Below are 21,387 nucleotides of genomic sequence, written 5' to 3' on the forward strand. Positions count from 1 at the left end.
TGTCATATTTATTAAAAATGATCCAGCCTTAACATTCTACAGTATCTATTGTATATATTATTTTAAAATAATATATCCATACTGCCTAAATATTCAAAGCATTTTTTTTAAATGCAGTAAGGAAGAAATGTTAAAATTGTCAAAGAAGCAGCTACAAACTGATTTATGTAAGCCTCATGTTCAAACCTGTTACTTCCCTCTTCTGTACTCAGTAATTTCAGAATCATTGCTCAGACATGATAATCCAGATTGTAAATCATAGGAGTGATAATTGGGCAACAGCAGTCACAATGCAAACAGTTTCAACTTTTTGGATATCCTTAGACAGCATCAATATTTCTCTTCATAGTAGCTTTCACATTACACTTTTTTTGGCTTTCACATTACACATTTTTGTGGCTTTCCATTAACAATTCTGAGAAAAGCACCTTTCTCTTATCTGTTATTCATCAGCCAAAACTAAAAAATCAAGAATTAGGTAGGTTCAGAAAGAAAACACACAAGTATTAGCAGACCTTTACCATTTCCGTAGTTATCCACAAACTGCAGTCTCAGCCAGCCTAAACCTCAGAGAGGGAAACACTAGTAACTGGAAACAACAAGTCTTAGAACACAAACTCCACCAGTAAAAAACATTCATTTTATTTAATCAAATAAGGCTTGAGAAGAAACATATACTGAAAGTCACTCAGAAAAGCTGTATCAGAAGAAGAACCAGAACCTCCCCTTCCACTGGCTAAACAACATTCAAGCTGCATGATAATCCACAGGCAGTAAGTGAAGGAAGAGGAAAGGATGGAATGGGGAAACAAAAAAACAAGGCAATACTAACTATAAACCAATTGCTGCATCAACCTCAACTTACTTGAGGTATAAATCTATCCACATGGCACTGTACAAGGGTCACCAGAACTAAAGACCCCCAAGAAATATTCAGACTTCCAGGAGGCAACTGAAGCTCCTTTGGTCACTCATATTCATCCTCCTCCTCATGTACAGGCAAGCTGTGTCCAAATGCAGATGTAACAGAAACAAAAGAGCATATGCACAGTCAAAACATACTGAGAAATAAATACATTGCTTCACAGAAATAAATTGTGCTCATTTCTGAGAAATAAATGATCACACTGATTGAAAGGTTTCCTTCTCAGTCCAGTTAATCAAGCCTGATCTCGTATTTATTATCTTCATTAGAAAACTTGTTTCCATTGTAGTGTTTGTGGAGATGTTCCAACTGCAACCAATGAAATCTCAACATCAATTTATCAAACCTCTCCTTGTGAAATTGTTGAATTGCTTCTTCAGGGCTTTAGAGCAGGCTCACACCCAACTACTTATTCTGACAAGACTTGTTTAAACCATAAGCTAAAGTTTTAGTCATGAAGTCACTGCAGGTCCACAGAGAAGGTGCTAAATATAACTTGAAGTAGAAAGCGGTAAGAAAGTATTCCCATTCCAAGTCTGAAATTACACTACCACTTGTACCACCATTGAGGGTGTGCTTCAAAGTGCCTAGGTGTAAACCAGCCTAGAGCCCCAAGGTTTTAAAAATGATACCAAATAAACATAGAGAAGTTTATCCACAGTGAAAAGAGGAATAAGTTCATGAATGTAAATGTCCTCAAATAGGTTGAACTTGCTCTCTTGAATTCTGTTCCAAATCACTGGAGTATTGATACAAAGCTGGTGTTAACATGGCCAAGGCCGATAAGAACAAGCTGTGGAAAAGACAACACTTTAATTAAATTTTGTTTTGCAAACAAACGATACTTCAAAAAAGAAACTAAGTATATATTTGTCTTCAGGCAACTTGGCAAGAGCAGCAGACAGGGGAAGTCTGATCAGTGACACCGGCCCTTGGTGGCAGCTAATTTCAGTGCATCAACTCCACTGATGTCATTGAAGCCATGATGATTTTCACCAAGTGTTGAAATGACTTCCCAGCACTAGGAGCTTTGTGTCACCAAAATGGCAAAGCAAAATGTACTGCCTAGATGGAAGTTTCAATTGAACATTTCACAAACAGCAAGTTACATATAGGATGCATCTTTCTCCCATTTTACATATATCAGATTATTATACATAACAAAGTAAGCTGGTTGATGAGGTGTGGTAAAAGTTTCAAGCACCAGAGTTGAAAGCAAAGGTTACTGGACACTGCTTTGTTGCTTGCAAAGTAGCAGTAACAGCAGCAAATTTTTGTCTGCTGCTAGCGGACTGGATTCAACAAACAGATAGTACAGACATCAGATTCAATGCTCTACAGAAGAAACGTCTCTTGCTCTCCCCTTCAGCAATCTACTGCTATTTTTCCCTTGTTGCACATCGACCAAAGATTAAAAAAAAAAAATCACAGTGCACTTCTATAGATTTTACTTTCAGGTTTTTCAGATGAATAATAGCAGACTGTTCTCTGCTCTTCTAAGGAAGTCAGCCATCCTTAGACAAGCTTCCTTTTCCTGTTGTGTCTCAATCACTGGACACAAAAAGAACTATGAAACCTGCACTGAAATATACATGAAAAGTACAGCACTGTCTGTGAAGTGTTTCACAGACTAAGAGCTAGAAGAACATCTGGACAATCGATACAGACACAAAGATTCTTACTGTAGATCGGTTTTTGCCAGTGAAATGTTCATTAATACATGCATAATACATAAAAAAAGGACATGAGAGAGATTTAGAAGTTTGGCTTTCCATGAAGACCATGTACTTTGGAAATACAAGTATTAAATCCTTCACACAGACTACATGTAGTAAAATATCATTAAAAAAATATATACTTCTCTAAAAATTTACACTCAGGCACTGTAAAAAAAGTCTGCTCTCCCTGAAAAAACGGGTGTCACTGGAAGCAGTAAACAATGTTTACTTGAAAACAAGTTTCACATGGCCCGGAGTAAAACAGACAACTACAACTACTTCCAAGTTTTCAGTCACATATATCTGTCTTTTACAGATAAAAAATATACTATGTCAAGCATAGCAATACTTCTGCAGCCACTGCAGTCCTAATCCAAAGACTCTCCGAGAAAATTGGACTTTTTACTGAATTTCAGATCGACCCGCAGGAAGGAAGGGCAGGAAGAAGAGTTCGTTTTTCTTCTAGTAAAAGTAAAAAAAAAAAAAAAAAAATTACTTCAGCAGTAGTTCAGTTTGATACAGTAAATTACTGTGAAGAAATGGTTCCAGTCAGCAAACTGTGACTGGCATTTTAACCCTGTATGAGAACACAAACAGAACCGACAATTTCATAGCTTTATAGAAGACTTACAAAAAAAATCAAAAACTGATATTCCACTAAAACACATCTTTTCTTACTTAAAAAAAAAAAACAGATTTCAGTAGTGATTAATGCTGAATTTGAATGTTTTTCATCAGTCTTCATTTTAGCAATTAAGACTTGGGAGAATCAGCAGAGCAGATGTGAAAGAAACTACAGGAAGGGTAAAAAAAACATCCAAAGCTAGCACAGAATGCTTGCTACCAACTGCATTTCAAGATCTGTGCAGGCAGTACTTTTCAAAGGTATTACTAATCAATAAAAGCTAGGCGTTTTGAAAGAGTTTTTTTTTTTTCTTTTTTATATAAATAAAGACTATTTACAATTTTTCAGACAGGAAGCAGCATTAGGGATTCACGCTCCCTTGCCTGAAGCAGAGATTTCTAATTTATAATGCTGTAGAGAGTTGGATTTTGCCCCTCTTGAGAAAACACTTGCATTTTCATAACTGCTTGGATTACTCAAACTCTGATGGTGAGCACAAGTTTCTGCTCCTGAGACATTTGCGTCACTCCCAGTCAAACAGAAATATCCCCTATTTCTGCACAACCGAGAATTAAAAAGCTAGAAGATTAGTGACTTTTTCTTCAGTTTCCAATGCCACGATGATTATGGTTGCTGGTATCTTGCCAAGCTGACCAGATGAATCTACTGTAGAGATTAAAAACATTTTCAAGGTTCTTAAAAGAGATCAGCAGGCCTTCTGAAGAGATTACAACATTAAGACTGATGACAGTTGGGAGTCAAAACAGAAAAGTCTTCACGGTAATTCTTCATGGAAGGAGTTCACAGCAGTTTCATTTCTCCTTGCTATGAGTCTAAAACCAGTTCAGTCAATGACTTGGGAAAGTCCCTTTTTTCCTCACCACAGATCAATTCTGGTGCAACTGAGTTGTCTCATTAGAAAAAAAGGTAGACCAGTGTGTTTGGAGATTCTTTTTTTGTATCAGCTTCTAACAAAAACCACGAGCAGGGTAAGATCCACATAAGGCCTTTAATACCAGGAGCATTTCACGGTCTGCACACTTTTTTCCACCTTGGTGTCTGATTGAAAATAGTAAAATATACTTTTTGCAACACATTTGCTTTAGTATTCAGAAGGCATTACCTGCCTTTACAGCTTCAATATCAGAAATCAATGTCCTGGCTAGGAAAATCCCAAAAATCTAAAAAGAAACAAAAAACAAACCAGTTGTGAGATGAAACACTTGCAATGTAGAGTCTGCAAGAAGTCTCTAAAGATTAGTGTAGAATAGGAACCTGCATATTTGTTTCTGTTTCTCTGCACTGAAGTCAATGCAACTCTTAAGAATAAAGATATACATTGATAAAGCATTTGCAAGCTCAGATACCATTTCATAGCCAGGATCATGTGTTGGAGCATAGCTATTACTACACAGTAGTAAAAACAGCAGAATCTAGCACAAAGTACAACTGATGAGAAAAACATGTTTTCATGTGACACTTCAGGAACATGCAAAATAGTATCAGACTTCTAGATATCCTAAAGATGGAAGAAATCCATTTTGCCAAGTTTACTTATAGCACTCACACATACTGCTAAAATTACAAGTCTGAAGCATTTTAATTCATTCCATAACTTTGGTTAAGCCAAGTTACTATTTATTTATATATATATTTAAAATACTTAAGAATTTCACTTTCACAATTGTATATTCCATGCCAGAAACAACAGTTAGAGAAGTCCCAGATCCTTCTGAGATACCTAACAACTTTGAAATTGTAACATTCACTCAAGTTCTCTGGGAAATTTTCCTTCACAAATTGAAAATAAATTCATAACTTGGTATACTTCCTAAAACACTATTAGGAAAAAAATAAAATACTGTGAAGTTCTGGAAAAGCCAGAAGATTTGTTTTAGAAAGAGACAATGTGTCTCACTCCCAGTCCCACCATGAAAAAGCTTAATGCACAAGATAAAACTAAATTTGAAAATAATCCTGAAATACAAAAAGGGTGTCAGAGAGACTCAGGACAAAAATAGGAACAACAATATCAAGTGACTCTCAACACTGTCAAAAGTTTAGATTTTCTATCCTGAACCTCCTCTCCTCCTAACTGAATGTGTTATTCTCAGGGCAGCATCTATCTATGAAAGCACTGGAAGCACTACTGATAGATACTGATAAACTATCAAAAAAGCAACAGAGGGCAGTATTGCCATGGCTGGAAAAAGGTATTTTACCAGCACTATGTTCAACATATTTTCAGTTAAATGGAAAAGATTTTGTAGCAGATTTACAACTCTTATTTCCCACTGAAATAAAGCAGTACCACGTGAAAGCAACTTAGGCGAGTATACACAACTGCCACAATGAAAGCAGGATCCACTTTGAAAGAATTTTCATTCAATATGTTTTACTGAGGATTTCAGTTCATTTTCCTTGACATACCAAGAACAGAAGAGGTACTGCAAGAAGTTTCAGCAACTCCATCTACTGCTGCTAATATCACATCTGCAACCTGTTCAACAGCTTCCCTTCTCTTCTACTCTTGAGATCTTTGTGCTGTATGCTACAGTATTCAGAATAGCATTCTTAGCATGAAACATAGAATTGGATTTCAGTCTTTTGTATTTGCACTAGAAGACAGAAGTTAGGATCTACTGGAGTACATTACCAGAAGATCTCCTGTCCCTCATGATATATTAAAATGTGAGAGATGCATATAATTTTTATATAAAAATAATAGCATGTTGCCATGTTAATATACAATAAAATATCATTATAATGTTTCAGAATCTTGGAGGTCTCTTCCAACCTAAATGATTCTGTGATAATATAAAAATATGATATATTTACAATACAGTACAGTGGCCTTCATTTCTTTGAGAAGTAATTTTGCCTGAAGGAAATAATTGATCTCGAAATTTTACATTAAGACCCCACCACTATAAAATTCCCCCCCCCTTTTTTTTTTGCAATATTGTTATCATACCTAAAAACATCCACAACGTCAGAATATTTACTGCCTCCCACCGTAATTACTTTTACCCTCAGTGGGTAACTTGAAACTTAAGGGAAAAAAACAATAAAAAAACTAACCTGCAGCAGTGAGATAGCTATGAAGACACCTGCAACAATGTAGATATTTCGTGGCAACCAAGCTTCCAGAGCAAGAATACAGCCTTTTATGAAAATCTGATCATCCCATTGACTCTTGCTCTGAAAGAGAAGAATTCAAGAACATCACTTTTCTGCTCAAGTTTATTGTAACAACTCTCAGTCACGTGAAGGGATATAGTAAAACTTATGATTGGTTATTTACACAGTAATGTTTTTAACCAGATTCCAGAAATACATGAAATACAGAAATACATACGCCCAAATTAATTTAAGGGATGTCAGGACATTCATATTAGTAACTTCCTGAAAATCCTACTATTAGAATACTTTAGAATTAGTAGAGAACACGATTCAGAATTAGAACTAATACCTGAGACATTTGAAATGCAGGTCTTACCCCTTTTTGAAGCAGACTTTTTATTTTTTCCACCTTTCCACAGTACAAAACAAAATCTCTACCACACTCTACTTGTAGCAGGATGTAGCACAGCTGATAAGCTCACAGAATTCTGAACTGACATATATCAGTGATTCCACAGTTTTCATTATTTTGTCCATGCAGACACAAAACAGCAAAACAGCAAGACTCCAGCACCTTACCTTCTTTCTGACATCATAGCCACACTGTGTATTCACAACTTTTTGCTGCAAAATAAAGATTAAAAATATCAGTGGAATTATACTTTCTTCTTGTCACATCAGTTTCCTGTCTTTTAAATTCACAAAAGAATCAGAACTGTCAAAACCAGCCATTTAAAAAAGCATTTTAGTAAAAAAAAAAAAAAAACAACAAAAAAGCATTAGCAGAACACCAGGGAAGTATAACAGCAAAGTATATATTAGCAGAAAACATCCTCTGCAAAAAATCCCAGCTTCTCCTGTTTCTTGGCTTTCATCCAGCAACGACTATTCAAAACAAAGCATTAACAACTATACTGACAGCCTTCAGATAAGACATCTGCATTTCCAAGATCAAATTCATTTTATCTATTTCACATAACGCCTAAACATTGAGATAAGAATAAAGGTATTACACTGATTTATTTACACCTGCAGTGGAGGAACGTATCTTACAACTCCTTCATTTCACAGTGCTATCCTGATCAGTCAATACAAGTAACAGATAGCTGCAAGCTACTTGACCTCCCTTATGGTTGATAAATCAAAGTCTCACATAACCCAGTTCCAACATAAAACTACTGAAGATAACAAAATGTTCCTCTTGTAAATTTCAAACAGAAACACAATAAACACCTTCCAGATCCCAACCACACACAACCTAGCAGCATTAAGCTCATAAAATGCAAATACATTCCTTTAAAGACATTTTTATTTCTCTTTTGTATTAGAGTTATGAAAACCTATTTACTATACAATTATAGAATATTTTGTATTACACATAGTGAGTTATATTAAAATGCTAGCAGTAGAACCTCAGATTAAAAAGATTTGAAGACACCTATGTCTCCTTAAATACAGCACCACCAACAGAAAAATGGCAGTGAAATAGCACTGCTCTAAATTACATTAAAAAAATTACTGGGGAATCTGAACTTGGAATATATTCCAAACAAATTTTTTCCTTGGGTTATTTCCAAGGAAATCAAAAGCCTTAGCATAACCTACCAATAGTTATCTGCTGCATGAGGATTGCTGGATCGACCTTCTGAGCTACAAATGCTACAAAGCATTTTTCATCTATTACATCCATACAAAGCATTTTGCATCCATTAGCACATACCTCCCTATTTTTGCTTCTACTGCAAGGGTCAGGTTCCCAGAGTTTAATAAGCCAATCCAACCAATGAGTACCTGAATCTTGCCAAAACCAAAGAATTGACTCAAACACTTTAAACTGAGTTTGTGCATCAGCACTTCACTAATTGCTGATAACTAAAGTCATCAGCAAATGGAGTTACTCCTACTTGTCTGGCAAATGGGTGCTGTACAGTAATTCTAACCAGGGCAAGCATACTGCTTAGACCACAGATAACACGCTTAAGAATTCAAGGCATGTGGAATAAAACAGTATCAACAGCCAATGATTGCAGATTTAAGCCATACAAAAATAGCTTCTGAATTCCTGGTGACAGACAATACATTTTCAGTTGTGTAATGGGTTGCCACATTTAGACTCTAAAAACGATGGAAGAGAAACAAAGAAATTTGGCTATCAAGATAGTAATTTTTGATCATTTAAAAGTCCTCTTAAAGCCCTAGGCACACACTGTATTCAGGAAGCACTTCCTTTCATAACTCTTCAACAGCAGCAATACAAAGCTGTTGTATATACAAACATATACAAATACAAATACAAAGCCAGGAAAACAACTTACAGCAGGATCAGGTATACAACAGGAAAATGGAACACCACACTTCTCACGACTTTTGCTTTCACTACTGCAATTAAAGTATATGTTGAAGTCCCAGTCATCTGGACCTTGGGCACCGCAGCAGTGGTTCTGCAACAGATAAACAAATACTTAACACTTGGGGACATTTTATAGACAATTCATCCACTGAACAGCTCTCTGGAATGATATTTGGTCATCATCACCTCTTTCCTAAGGCTGCAAGGAATCAATAGCAACACCAGAGTAAAAAAAAACAAAACAAAACAAAACTGTGGCTCTATGAAATTAAAGAAATGCATTTGGCATAATGCTCTTGGAAATACATGTCAACGCAATGAGAAATTATCATAAAAATTGTCACTTTAAATGTAATTACCCAATGCAAATCTGTGTACATCCATAAACAGTGCAACAAAATAGGTTACATGGATGCCTTGTTCTCACTACTTCCACATCAACCAAAACTGAAAGTTATAGAAAAGTTTCGCTAAATATGTGATTTGACCCTTAAATCTTCATAAATCAACGAATTTTCTCCTTCTTGTTTACTCTGAAAGAGATCAAAATATTCATGAATACTTGCTTTCCTTTAAATGAGAAGATTTTCATACCCAAATTAACTGACACATTGTTAGTTCAAAGGTCAGTCAGCTCTAGAATTGTTTCACACAAGTTTCTTAACCTAAAGAGTGTATTGTAATTACCATAATTACAGGTTAGGGAATCCAAATATTTCAAAGAATTTTTAATTCCTGAAACTGATGAAAGTTAGTTTCTCATTAAGTTACGCTTTGCAGTTTACCAGCCTGGTTACTTAAGGGTGTAAATCTTTCGCCATAATGTATACTTAATATGTTATATCAAACATTTTCCCGGTACCTCATGAAATTCCCTCCTTTCTTAGGACATCACTAGTATCTCTAACATCTCTTCTCTGCCCACTGCTCATCATCACATAACCTGTATTGACCTTTCTGTGTGACTGCCAAAACTTGAGTGAGTCAGTACATGGATTCAGAAGTTACCAAGTGGTGACAGACACAGATGTGAACGGAGCAGAACTGCGTGTACCTACTTTTCAAAGGAAATATGACAAAAAGGAGTTGAACAGAATAGTCAGAATTGAAAAAACAATGCTAGGTCACATGTGTTTATAGTGAAGATAACGAACGGGTTAATTTTTATCTTTCTAGTCCCTCCTCCCTCACTCATCTCCACCACTAAAAGGCCATGTAACCACTACACATGCTGATCTACCTTAGTAAGACAAAGGCTATGAGGACACTTACAGGCCTGAAAGTACGGTAATTAGTCAGAGTAAGGAGCAGCCTACAGAAAGCTCTCTGGGTTCCAACATACCCATGAGACTCCCTAGAAAATGGATTTCACTGAGGCACTTTAATATACTGGTGCACTTTATCATTCAGCCCTTGCAGAGCTACACTTACTGATCAGTGCTGCATACCTTTTCCTCAGTACTTTCAGGTACAAATCAATGACAGGCTGATTCAGAGATTCTGATCTTTGTTTTTTCAGGTTTCTTTGATCATTAACAAGGCTAGTATACTCCCTTTAAAAAGTTCAGCCTTTTAGTTTAATTGAAAAGTACTTAACTGAAGTTCAAATGTAAATCAGCTTAGCACATTTCCCTGGGAGACTGCAATGAAACTAACTAGAAAAACAGAAAGAGTAACAACAGCGTAGACAAAATTGAGACAGTTACTGGTGTTTAAAGTGGCCAGGATCACCTCTGGTGCCCTTGGCCTTAAAGCAAACAGCACTGAAAGCCACCCAGGCAGCTTAGTAAGAGGATAGTTTCATGTACAATATTAATGCACACGAGTGAATTAACAGGATAAATAAAGCTGCTGGCAATATACAACTGTTCAAACTGACATCCAGTCTAAAAACAGGATTTGCTATCAAACAAAGCTGTGAGCACATATTTAAACACGATCTTCTATAAAAAAAAGAAAAAGGACAAAAACAACCTTTTTAAAAGGGAAAAAATATATATAATAATCAACCTTTTTACCTCTTTATAAAGTACTCACATATGTATTTTGTTTCTGTCCACATATATAGATACAAATAAATAAATAAATATAATCAGAAGAATTGCCCTCACTGGTTGTTTCTTGAGGAAGACTGTAAAAAGAAGCTAACTGACTGAAAGCCACCAGGCCCTTACCAGCACAGGCCTTGCTATCTCCTGGTATATATCATTGTCTTTTAGTAACTGTGTGTTTTAGGACTACGAGGGCATAAAACTGTTTCAATCTTCCTTGACTGCATGTACTAGCTTCAACCAGTTCAGAAAAATCCTCTTTTGCTTCAAGCTGAGGTGCTTCTCAGAAAACAAAAGACCCTCTTACTATATCCCTGAACAAGACTGCAGTGCCTCCTAAAACAAGAGTGCAGACAATCTAGTCCATAGTTCCACTGCACAACTTTTCCAGGATGAGCAGTTTTTGTTGCTCAGTTTTTACTTCACCTGGTGCAACACTGACCAGAAAAGGGGAACAAAAGTCAAGGTCAAAAGGCAGGTGGATGCTTGGTAAGTTCCCACACATGCACTTAGAAGGGCACTGCATCTCAGCAGTCCTGCCTCTCTGATGCTTTCAATACAGAAACAGCAAAACTGCACTTCTGTCACATGGCACTACTATCTACAGGGTTTTATAGATCTGTAGAAACTACTTGCAATGCCATAGAACACAAAGAGGAAGACTGCCATATCTACATATTCTCTTAGAACACACAGGAAAAGTGACAGGATATGAACTTACTATTTTCTGTAGTGAATCAATGAGGTTCTGGAGGTCAATATCATCTCGGTAGGACTTAATGTTATTCTCAAAGAACTCCTTGACTCTGTCCCTCACCCAGTCCTGGAACAAGACAGCCAGAACTGCTACTGCCAGCTCCAACAGAAATATAAACACAATTGTTCCACAAAACTGTGAAAGAAAAAAGTCACAAATTAGAGAATAACTCTTTTGAATACATCCCCATTCCAACTCCACTGCTTCTTGGACAGTTCCCATTGTTATGTATTTTTTTTCCAGCTTAACTGTTTCTAAATCTAAAGCAAGAAAACCTCAATACAAAAACAAATGCTTAAGAGATTTCACAGTAGTCACTCAAGTTCCCAAGTTTTTTTGTCCACTAAATATTTAGAAGAGATTAAGCTTTTAAGGGATTTTGTTCTCCCCAAGCCACAATATGATCTCGTTTCAGTAACTCCCAGCTATGTTCCAGCACATCATATTTTGTGATGCTATATATCCAATGCTAGATTCTGAAATACATACTCTAAAAACATCGCTGCAATAGCTGGATGAGAAAAGCAAGGAACATATTCCAGAAGCAGGGAGGAAATAATTAGGTTTAAACCTACACTGCTTTTAATACCATTCATTCATCACAGATGCTTGTCAGGGCAGTAAGTTCACCACATGTTGTCACAAACCAAATGCTCTAAATTAATTTTCATTTGTCCCCCGGGTTCTTCACCCATCATTTCCTACTTTCATATACATAATAATTCCCTCATATAGTGGTGATACTTACAAACTTCAGAAGGCAGATGTTTTCTCTCAGTGCTCCTACACAACCAGCAAATCCCAAAGTAAACATCACTATTCCCACCACTAAGACAAGCACCACTGGGTCCAGACCATGAAGACCGGTCACTTTTGTTAGATCAGACAACACACCCTGAAAAACAGGATAACAGAAAGATGACCACTATGTACATTTTTCATTTAACAATCCTTCTGAATTGCCACGATTTTTACATGATTCCAAATGAACTGGTTGCAAATCCTTGAGCTTCCAAACAGTAACCCACTCAGACAAGTTTGGTCACAGAAGCATTATTGATACCAGTTTTCTTCACACCAGCAAAGGAAGTATTAACAAGAAGTGAAAGATATTAATTCTTTTAATAAGTACAATCTAAACTTTTCAGATTACATTCTCCTAGGTCTATCTGCCAAACAAGCTTCCACAAGATGGTGCCAAAAGCTCAGTACTATCACTGAGTATTCACCTAGTTTCAAGGCAAAAGGACCAATGATTTACATTAATTTGAAATGCCTCGATGAGAAGACCAAAGTCATTAAAAAAAAATCTTTCCAATCCTGATGTTTAGGCGGCAGAAAGGGAGAGAGAACACTAACCACAAAGAAGGATATGGGTGATGTAAGGAAGAGAAATAGGATTTTGATTTAGTTTTCACATGAAACAGATTTCTTCTTCTCACCATTTTAGTTAATACTGAGAAGTCTTTCAAGTGCTTCTCCAAAGCCTTCCCCCCCCCAAAAAAAAAAAAAAACCAGAAAGATAGTTTAAGCATTCCTTTCTCACCACAAATAAAATCCTCGCAACAACAGAAGTTACCCTTTTCCAACAGGACACTTGCAATATACCTAATTTAACAGCAATGTTTTATTTTTTCTTAACTATCTGGAAATGCCTCTTATCTGTATAGCAATCTTACCTATTAAGCCTGTCCACCCAGATATTGGGACAGAATTTCTGAGTCTATGTAAATGTAATGCTAATACAATGAAGCAGTCACCTTCCCAAAATTAATTTATGCACCAGATACTGTTACAATCCCATCAAATACATATAACACAAGACTTCCAGGTAATGTGCAAGAATAGCGTGCAAATCCCCAAAAAAACAGAAGGGACAAACAGCTGAAACTGCTGAAGTTAACAAGAATAATCCATAGCAACATCCAAGCAGCCCTGATGTGGTCTTAATGCTCCTCTCAGACCCAGCAACAGACTGATTATTTCAAGGAGGAAATATTTCCCTTGAAAACGGAAAAATTATTAAAACTGACATAACAAAAGATGCCATTACATGTTTACTGTTTGTTTTTTAAAGTATATTCTCAAGGTAATTGCATTTGATACAAGAGAAAGGTATCAAATAAGCTCCTTAAGGTTTACAACTTATACAAGCAGTCTAATTCTGTCAAGAGAATGTACATGTTTATTTTGCTACTCAGGTACTTGTGCTAGAGTTAAGCGCAAAGAATATTCAACCTAAGAAAAGAATATTCAACCAAAGAATATTCAATCCAAGAAAATACCTTGGAAAAAATTCGTATCACTTTACAATTACGTATTTACCTAACAAAAATACTGTATTGGAAATAAAACCTTAAGCGAAAACGTTCACATGGAGAAAAACTTCAGCTGATGAAAAGACACTGGTTAGCAGTACTCTAGTGACAAACAGGAGTTTGTCTTCTTTCATAGTGTGGTTTACAACAGACCTTATTAGAGCTGTTAATTTAGTGATAGCAAGACAATAGGGGCCTGGTGTTTGTGTTTTGCTTTGCTTTTTGTTCGTTTTTAAATCAAAACTGACTGAAGGAACAAAAAAAGTAATTAAACAGTAGAATTCAGGAATGCCTTGCCACAGGCTGGTGACTGAGTTGAAATATCCTATTAAGAATTGGTTATGGTTTATAGATTTCCCAATATTCAAAAAGTTCTGGGAAGCAAAGGCATTTCTAGTCAGTGTCATCAGTGGCATTGTCATCCTTACAAACGGAGACCTCAAAGCTAGCTATCACACTTAGTCTAGTGGGTAAATCGGAGTGCTGCCTAATCAAACTCTGGCCTCAAAAACCCTCACCTCAGACGCTGCAAACAGGGAAGATACCAAGACGAATTCAGTGCACATGCTATGAAACAAGCTATGAAACTAGTCACGTGAACATGAATAGGATGCTGAAAATTTCACAGCCATTTCCAGTTATCTCCTTCCCACACCCAAACTCAAGCTTTTCTCAGACAATCTCACTTGTTCAAGCAACATCTTTTGTAGGAAAACTTCCTCTGATCAAAGGATGTTATGAAGAAAAGGAGGCAGGAACTGGGCTCTATTATTCACCCTCAGACATTGGTTCACAAGTCCTCATATTCACATTTGATGTTTACAACAGTCTCTTTTCAAAAGAGTGGGGAGGGCGTAGGGGTGCTAACAAAAGATGTTAAGTAAAAAATCCCAAAGGAAGGAAGTCAACAAGAAAATTAATTCAAGGATTTTTAGTTCAAGGATTTTCCAAAAACAATTTTTTTCAAAAATTCAAAGACACTATCTTATCTCACTCATGTCTCCAAGGACGTTTCTGCCTGTGCCATCTGACTTTCCCTTCTCTCCCCACCAACAATCAGGATTTCAAGATATCACTGATATCACAGGCCAAAGAACTGAACTTGTGGAATTATTTACTTTCAAGGAAAAAGTAAATTCTTTCAATAAGCAGTAATTCAGCCTACCCTTCTTCCCCGACCACAAGGCTGTTATTCCTACCTTGATTTACTTGAAATAAAACATCGGAAGTAGAGCTGAATTGCCTTTTTTCCAAAGAAATTCCAGGGCTGAGTTTTGTATATTAAACAATGACACATCAGGTTTCATTGGAAGTGACATCTGGTACTAGTGCAACAAGCAAGAGGTTGCAAAAACTGGTATTTATAAATCCCTTTGCAGCACAGGCCACCCTTCCCAATAACATCTAGATTTCTTACAGGTTCTTTCCTCATGCAGTGCTGATTCTAAATGTGTGCAACTCAAAAGGGACAGGAAAATGAGGCGTACAGAAATAAAGCCCACTTACTGAGGTCAGTGTCAAGAAAATCAAGAAATAAAAGTCTTTAAATCTTCTTCTCAGTCATTTTTAACAGTGACTTAGGAGTTCAATTGTACGTGCTTTATTTTCCATTTCTTTTCATGTTTATAAGCACTATACCTCCACCTCAATTGAAATACATCAGTAACAGAGGGCAAATACTAATTGCCTTGAAAAAACTTACAGTTACAGTCTTGAGGTACATTAGTACAGAAGTTACGAAAACATCCAACAAGGACAGTGGATTTTTCTTACACTTACATTAGTTGGACTTACATAGTTGGCTGAATATGAGCCAGCAGTGTGCCCAGGTGGCCAAGAAGGCCAATGGCATCCTGGCTTGCATAAGCAGCAGTGTGGCCAGCAGGGCTGGGGAAGTGATCATCCCCCTGTACTCGGCTCTGGTGAGGCCGCACCTCGAGTACTGTGTTCAGTTTTGGGCCCCTTGCTACAAGAAGGACATCGAGGTGCTTGAGCGGGTTCAGAGAAGGGCGACGAAGCTGGTGAGGGGCCTGGAGAACAAGTCCTACGAGGAGCAGCTGAGGGAGCTGGGCTTGTTCAGCCTGAAGAAGAGGAGGCTCAGGGGTGACCTTATCGCTCTCTATAGGTACCTCAAGGGAGGCTGTAGCGAGGTGGGGGTTGGTCTGTTCTCCCATGTGCCTGGTGACAGGACGAGGGGGAACGGGCTAAAGTTGCACCAGGGGTGTTTTAGGTTGGATATTAGGAAGAACTTCTTTACTGAGAGGGTTGTGAGGCATTGGAATGGGCTGCTAAGCCTGCAGCGAGGGCCCAGCCGCTCAGGGCAGGGCTTGTGGCTGTCACCACCAGCTCTGGCCACAGTCCCTGCTGCCGCCCAGCTCCCTCACCCCCTCTCCTACCCAACCCCAGGGGTCTGCGGCTCCCGCCCCAGCTCCCTTGGCCACCAGCCAACTCCCACCCAGCCCCACTGACCCCCTTCTCTCTCAACTCTTTCAGACCATGGTTTCAGCAATCTTATTCGCTTGACGTTCCTGGGCTTAATTCAGAGCCCACAGAATGTCAGCGACAAACTGGATGAGGCTACAAATGCATGCATGCAGCAACGTGCAGAGTAGCTGCAGGCTCGCATGATGCAGCTGTTGCTGGAAATCAAGCAGAGGGACCAGGAGCACGGCTGGGCGTGTGTGGGAACCCTGCTCCTGTCTGTGCTGCAGCACTGGCAGTTCTGGGTCCTGACGGGAGAGCTCGTCCAGTTCTTTGTGTTCCGCTGCATGCTCATGAAATTGTGCCGTGAGCTACGCAGCAGAACCAAGAAAGGCATCTCCGGAAAGAAGGACTATGACAACTCTGAGGAAGACCCCAATGACATTCTGGATGCCCACAGATTTGTCAACGAGTACCTGCAGTGGCCGGTGAGGGACCTGGAAGGAACGGGCAAGGTTGTGGAGGAATTGGTGGACAACCTTCTCGCCGCCTGCCAGGGCCTCCCCAGGAACAAGTTCATGCCATGGCTGCAGCCACCCATTGGGGTGGGCAGCGTCTCTGGTCCCACTGAGCGTGACACCATCTACCGCCTGCTCGTGCCCCTGAACCCACCACCTGGGCGCGCCTTCCACCTGGAGCTGGGCACCGAAGGGGAGAGGCTGGCCAGGAACTCCTGCCTCCATGTGGAGCTGCAGTGCATGTGCACATGGGAGCGGATACTGGGCAACAAGCTGTGCTTCCTCCACTGTCCTGAGCACGAGCTGAAGAATCAGGACCCGAACCTCCTGGACACCCTCTGCTGCGGCTCCTACTTGGATGTGTGGAAAACGGCACATGCGTGGTTTCAGGAGCTGGTGGCAGAAGCCTGGGAGGCCTTGCCTCAGTCAGCCCAGATGCAGCTAACGATGCTGCCCGCCACCCACTTCTGAGAGTTCATGCTGACCAATGCCTCCAACAAAACCCTCTCAATCAAGCTGATGCTTGGGGCAAAGCAGGATAACTCAGACACCTACCTGACCTTCGAGTAGTCAGAGGCTGGCATTCGCAGCAGCACGAGGTGGCCTCAGAGCCACGCTGTGCCAGAGATGCTCTTCTTCAGGAAACACCTTGGCATACTTGGCACACCTTCCACCTCAGACATCTGCAGCTCTGTGTCTGTATCCTGGTAGGCACCAACTTTGCCACCCATGCCTCAACGACAGCTGTCACCCACCTCCTGACCTGACCACCATCCTCGTGGCAAGCACGCGCAGGATGGATTTCACCAGCAATGATTTCGGTGGCTGCGAAGCTGAATGAGTGACACCCTGCTTGCCACATGCCCCAGAGCTGAGCATGCTGCCCATGGAGAAGATGCTGCTCAGTCAGGAATTGCTCCTCCATGTCCTCTCTGCAGCAAAACCACCCCTGGGGGAGGCACACCCCATGCAGCTGAAGACACCACTGCAGGGAAGCTTGAAGCAGAGACTCCTCTTTCCACCTGGACAGTGACCATCTGGGCTCCTGGGGAGCATCCACTCACTCCAGGAGCTCTGGTCTCTGCAAAAATTGTTTGTTTGAACAAACGCTTTATCTGTCAGTGTCTGTTTCACACCAGGTCAGGAAATGCGAGCGTGAGGTGCTGACAGCTGGGCTGCCAAAGCCCCGGGGAGCATTTAGAGGAGGAGCTGATTCCGTGGGCTTCAACTGCGCTCCTTCTGGAGCTACAGCTCTGCTGCCTGCCCTGGCTCCTCCAGCAGGGCAAGGAGAATAGCTCAGCACCCTCCTCAGCACCATGTGTTGCCGGTGTGCTGTATGGAGTCTGAAGGGGGGGACTTGTGCAATGTGAGGCAAACCATGCCCTGGGAGCCCAACGGCTCCCATCACAGTCCAAACACTTCTTAAACTCCTGTCCCAGTGTGTGACCATCCTCTTGGTGAAGAACCTCTTCCTGATGTGGTTTAGTGGAGGACTTGTTAGTGTTAGGTCTGAGGTTGGACTCAATGATCTTGAGGTCTCTTCCAACCTAGACAATTCTGTGATTCTGTGACATTGATTGTCACCATAACACACTGTCACTGACTTACAGCACAAGCTACGAGCATACCTTTAAACAGTTTACATGTGTACAGATGCACAGAGATCAGCTAAAAAGACTAAAGAATAAGTAACCTATAACAATAGAGTAAGTTGTGGTAGGCTCCCCTGTAGCAGGCGGGTCTTTTCCAAAAGCAGACATGGTATTTCAGTTGCAGTCCCCAGAGTAACAAGTGCTGTTGGAAGTCTCCTCCCTCAGCCACTGGCTGCACCAGTGCTAATACAGCCCAGCACACATGTGGTCTCCTTTATACAAAAGGCAGGCTGCTGACTGATACTCAACTTGATGAGCAGCCCAAGGTTTCTTCCTCACAGAACTGCCTTCCAGGCAGTGAGCCCCCACCCAGCCTGTACTAATGCATGAGATAAATCCCATGTCTGGGGTGGAGTAAAAAAAAAAAATTAAAAGTGCAAAAATAAGCTTTCACAAAGTTCCCCTCAACTCCAGGCCCACAAAGTCCCTCTAAGCAACAGCTTTGTTTTCCAGCAGACTGCTCCCTCTCCCTTTGTTATCAGTCATGAATTTGCTGGAATGAAGTTAAACTGACCCATCTCCAGTTTCCCAGATATTGCTTTGTGTCCTTCTTGAAATGGTTTTATTGAAAAAAACTTTTTCAGACATTATGGCTGTGTAATTTTGATTTTATTACTTGTTTATTGCAGTGACACTCATTTCCTCTTAATGATTTTTGTAATACTTCTTGGACACTGTATGAATATGAACATTGATCCAGTTTTTATTGTATAGACTTTATTTTGTGCAGCAACTTTTACATGACTGTTTGGAATAGCAAAGCACATGTAAAGATCATAAGAATAGGTCAATTAGATCAAAAACTTAATTTACTGTATTAGACTCATCAGCACACAGGTAATGCAAATCAGGGTGGGTAACTTATTTTTATTAAGTTACTTTCAAAACTTGACACAAAACACCATGCTTTTGATATATTATCAGCTCAGAGACATACACAGGACTAATGTCCAGAAAAAAAAATCTGAGTTGTAGTCATACTGGAAAAGATGACAAAAGAATGAACAAAGCAGTTAAAGGGACCCAACGTACTTCATGCTGCACTAGGAGACAGGATGTTTAAAGTTCTCCCACCACCTTTAGTTTATCTTTGGGTTTACCACTGCAGCACAGCTTCTGGAATGTTTTTCTTTTACTTCCTATCTATTGTTCACTGAGACTTATCTGCAAACACACAGATCCACACACGCACATACTAAGACTATGGCTTTGTGGCACTAATATGAAAGCGTCCACACAGAACAACTGGCATGAAAAATAACCTACTGATTGCATGAGCCATTCAGAAGTTTAAAGCCACAGGAAAAGCTTCCAGGCACTTATTTACAAAACTGAACAGACAACAAAAACATTTCAGGCAAAATTTAAGAAAAATCAGAGTCAACAATTTTACTGAAAGTAAAAGCATTACTAATGTTAACATACCATAGAGGCCATGTGGCAAATGGAGCTAGTCATTTCCAACCCCAGATATCATATGCGTTTCTCCACAGAACAGTTTGTACAGAAGCAATTTTAGGAAAATGAGAATACAAACTGAAGACAAGTTCGACACCTTCCGTAAAACACCTTCCATAAGGACTGGAAACAAAATCCCTTTATAAGGGAATAGGAGGTAAATGTATTTGTGCATGGAGTTAGCCTGCTTACTATCTATCAGTGATATAGTTGTGAGGATCATGTATACACACTGGGAGCGATGAGGAGAATAAATGCCTCGGCATTAAAATTATCATAAAACTTGAACTTCCAAAAAGCAGGGAGATCCCAGAACCTCACTGTATGCGGGCAGTTTCTCTATACAAGTGCTCTATGGAAATGTTACACTACATTGGTAATGAGAGTATATCTACTCAGCAGCACAACTCAGTGAGGGCAGCTGCCCTCTTCTGTTAATTAAAACACAGATTAAGTCTTCCAGTCATTGTCACTTTTTCCCCTACTGCCTGCAGTCACAAAGCCATGCTTTCACATTTGTAACAATGTGGTGATCCATTCACTTCCACACCTACACTGCCTCTTCTCTTGTGAGATGAGAGTTCAGCAGGTACATGCCTGCAGACTTCCTCTGACTGAGGAAGTTGTTAAGCTGAAAAAAACCTTACTAAAATAAGCATTACTTGGCTGGATCATGTTTCCCAATTTTGTTCCTCTGCATGGTCATACAATCACTTCTGCAACTCCACAGGGTATAAAGATAACAGATGGACTTAAGATGGAAATACTTCAGAACTATGGTCCTAGAGATGCATTCTAATTTTTATATATATGAAACTTTTATGTTCCTTTCAAACACTATTCATTCCTAATAAAAGTAGGTGAGGAGATAAGCGTATTTTAGAAAACATGTCCATAGAGAGAAACAGTCCATAAACACTATTCACAAAGATTATTCATAAAGTCTAAAATCTTTAGTTCTCTTAAACCCTACTCTTAAAGCCTACAAAGAGGCCTAAACATTGAAGGACACGGCTTAATACCCAATCGTGGGCAAAAATGAAACTCCAACTAACTTCAGTTTAGATCATCTGAACATGGTCCTGAGCTCTGATGCTATATTTAATCCTCGCTGCTTCATGAGGAGAGAAATTGGTTTACTGGGGCAGGAGAGAGCAGCCACTAAACAATGCAACAGACATTTCTACCCTTACCTTTTCACTCCATGCCCAAAGTCCAACTGCGAGGAACGCCACACCAGCTAGCTAAAGCAAAAAAAAAAAAAAAAAAAGGAACATTAGATCTAATCAGTGAGAAAACACATTCTCAAACACTTAGCCAGTAGCACTATTGCTCAAGTAGAATAAACATTGTCTGCAATCCCGGATAATAGTAACAGGACATTCTTCCACAAGTGACTCCTAGAAAGAAAATCTAGAATGCTTTTATTCTATAAAAATCCTACATTTACCAACTACTTTTTGACAGTATT

General features: G+C 39.3%; 1 protein-coding gene across 2 annotated transcripts in view; it reads right to left on the bottom strand.

Moving 5' to 3' along the window:
• Window positions 1-618: 618 nt before the first annotated feature.
• TSPAN14 (tetraspanin 14) overlaps window positions 619-21,387 on the bottom strand; it is a 42,609-nt gene continuing 21,840 nt past the window's right edge. Inside the window, exons 3-10 of one of the 2 annotated variants that reach the window (XM_084289801.1) lie at window positions 21,110-21,160; window positions 12,298-12,444; window positions 11,514-11,684; window positions 8,707-8,832; window positions 6,971-7,015; window positions 6,350-6,469; window positions 4,392-4,449; window positions 619-1,718 (exon numbers count right to left, since the gene is read on the bottom strand). In XM_084289801.1, coding sequence (XP_084145927.1) covers window positions 1,690-1,718; window positions 4,392-4,449; window positions 6,350-6,469; window positions 6,971-7,015; window positions 8,707-8,832; window positions 11,514-11,684; window positions 12,298-12,444; window positions 21,110-21,160 — 747 coding nt within the window. In that variant the 3' untranslated portion in view covers window positions 619-1,689. Of the gene's footprint in view, window positions 4,450-6,349; window positions 6,470-6,970; window positions 7,016-8,706; window positions 8,833-11,513; window positions 11,685-12,297; window positions 12,445-21,109; window positions 21,161-21,387 lie in introns of both variants that reach the window. The other variant, XM_084289802.1, reaches the window with a different exon arrangement.

Source organism: Netta rufina (assembly GCF_964035555.1).
Source record: "Netta rufina genome assembly, chromosome: 7".
Lineage (NCBI taxonomy): Eukaryota > Metazoa > Chordata > Aves > Anseriformes > Anatidae > Netta > Netta rufina.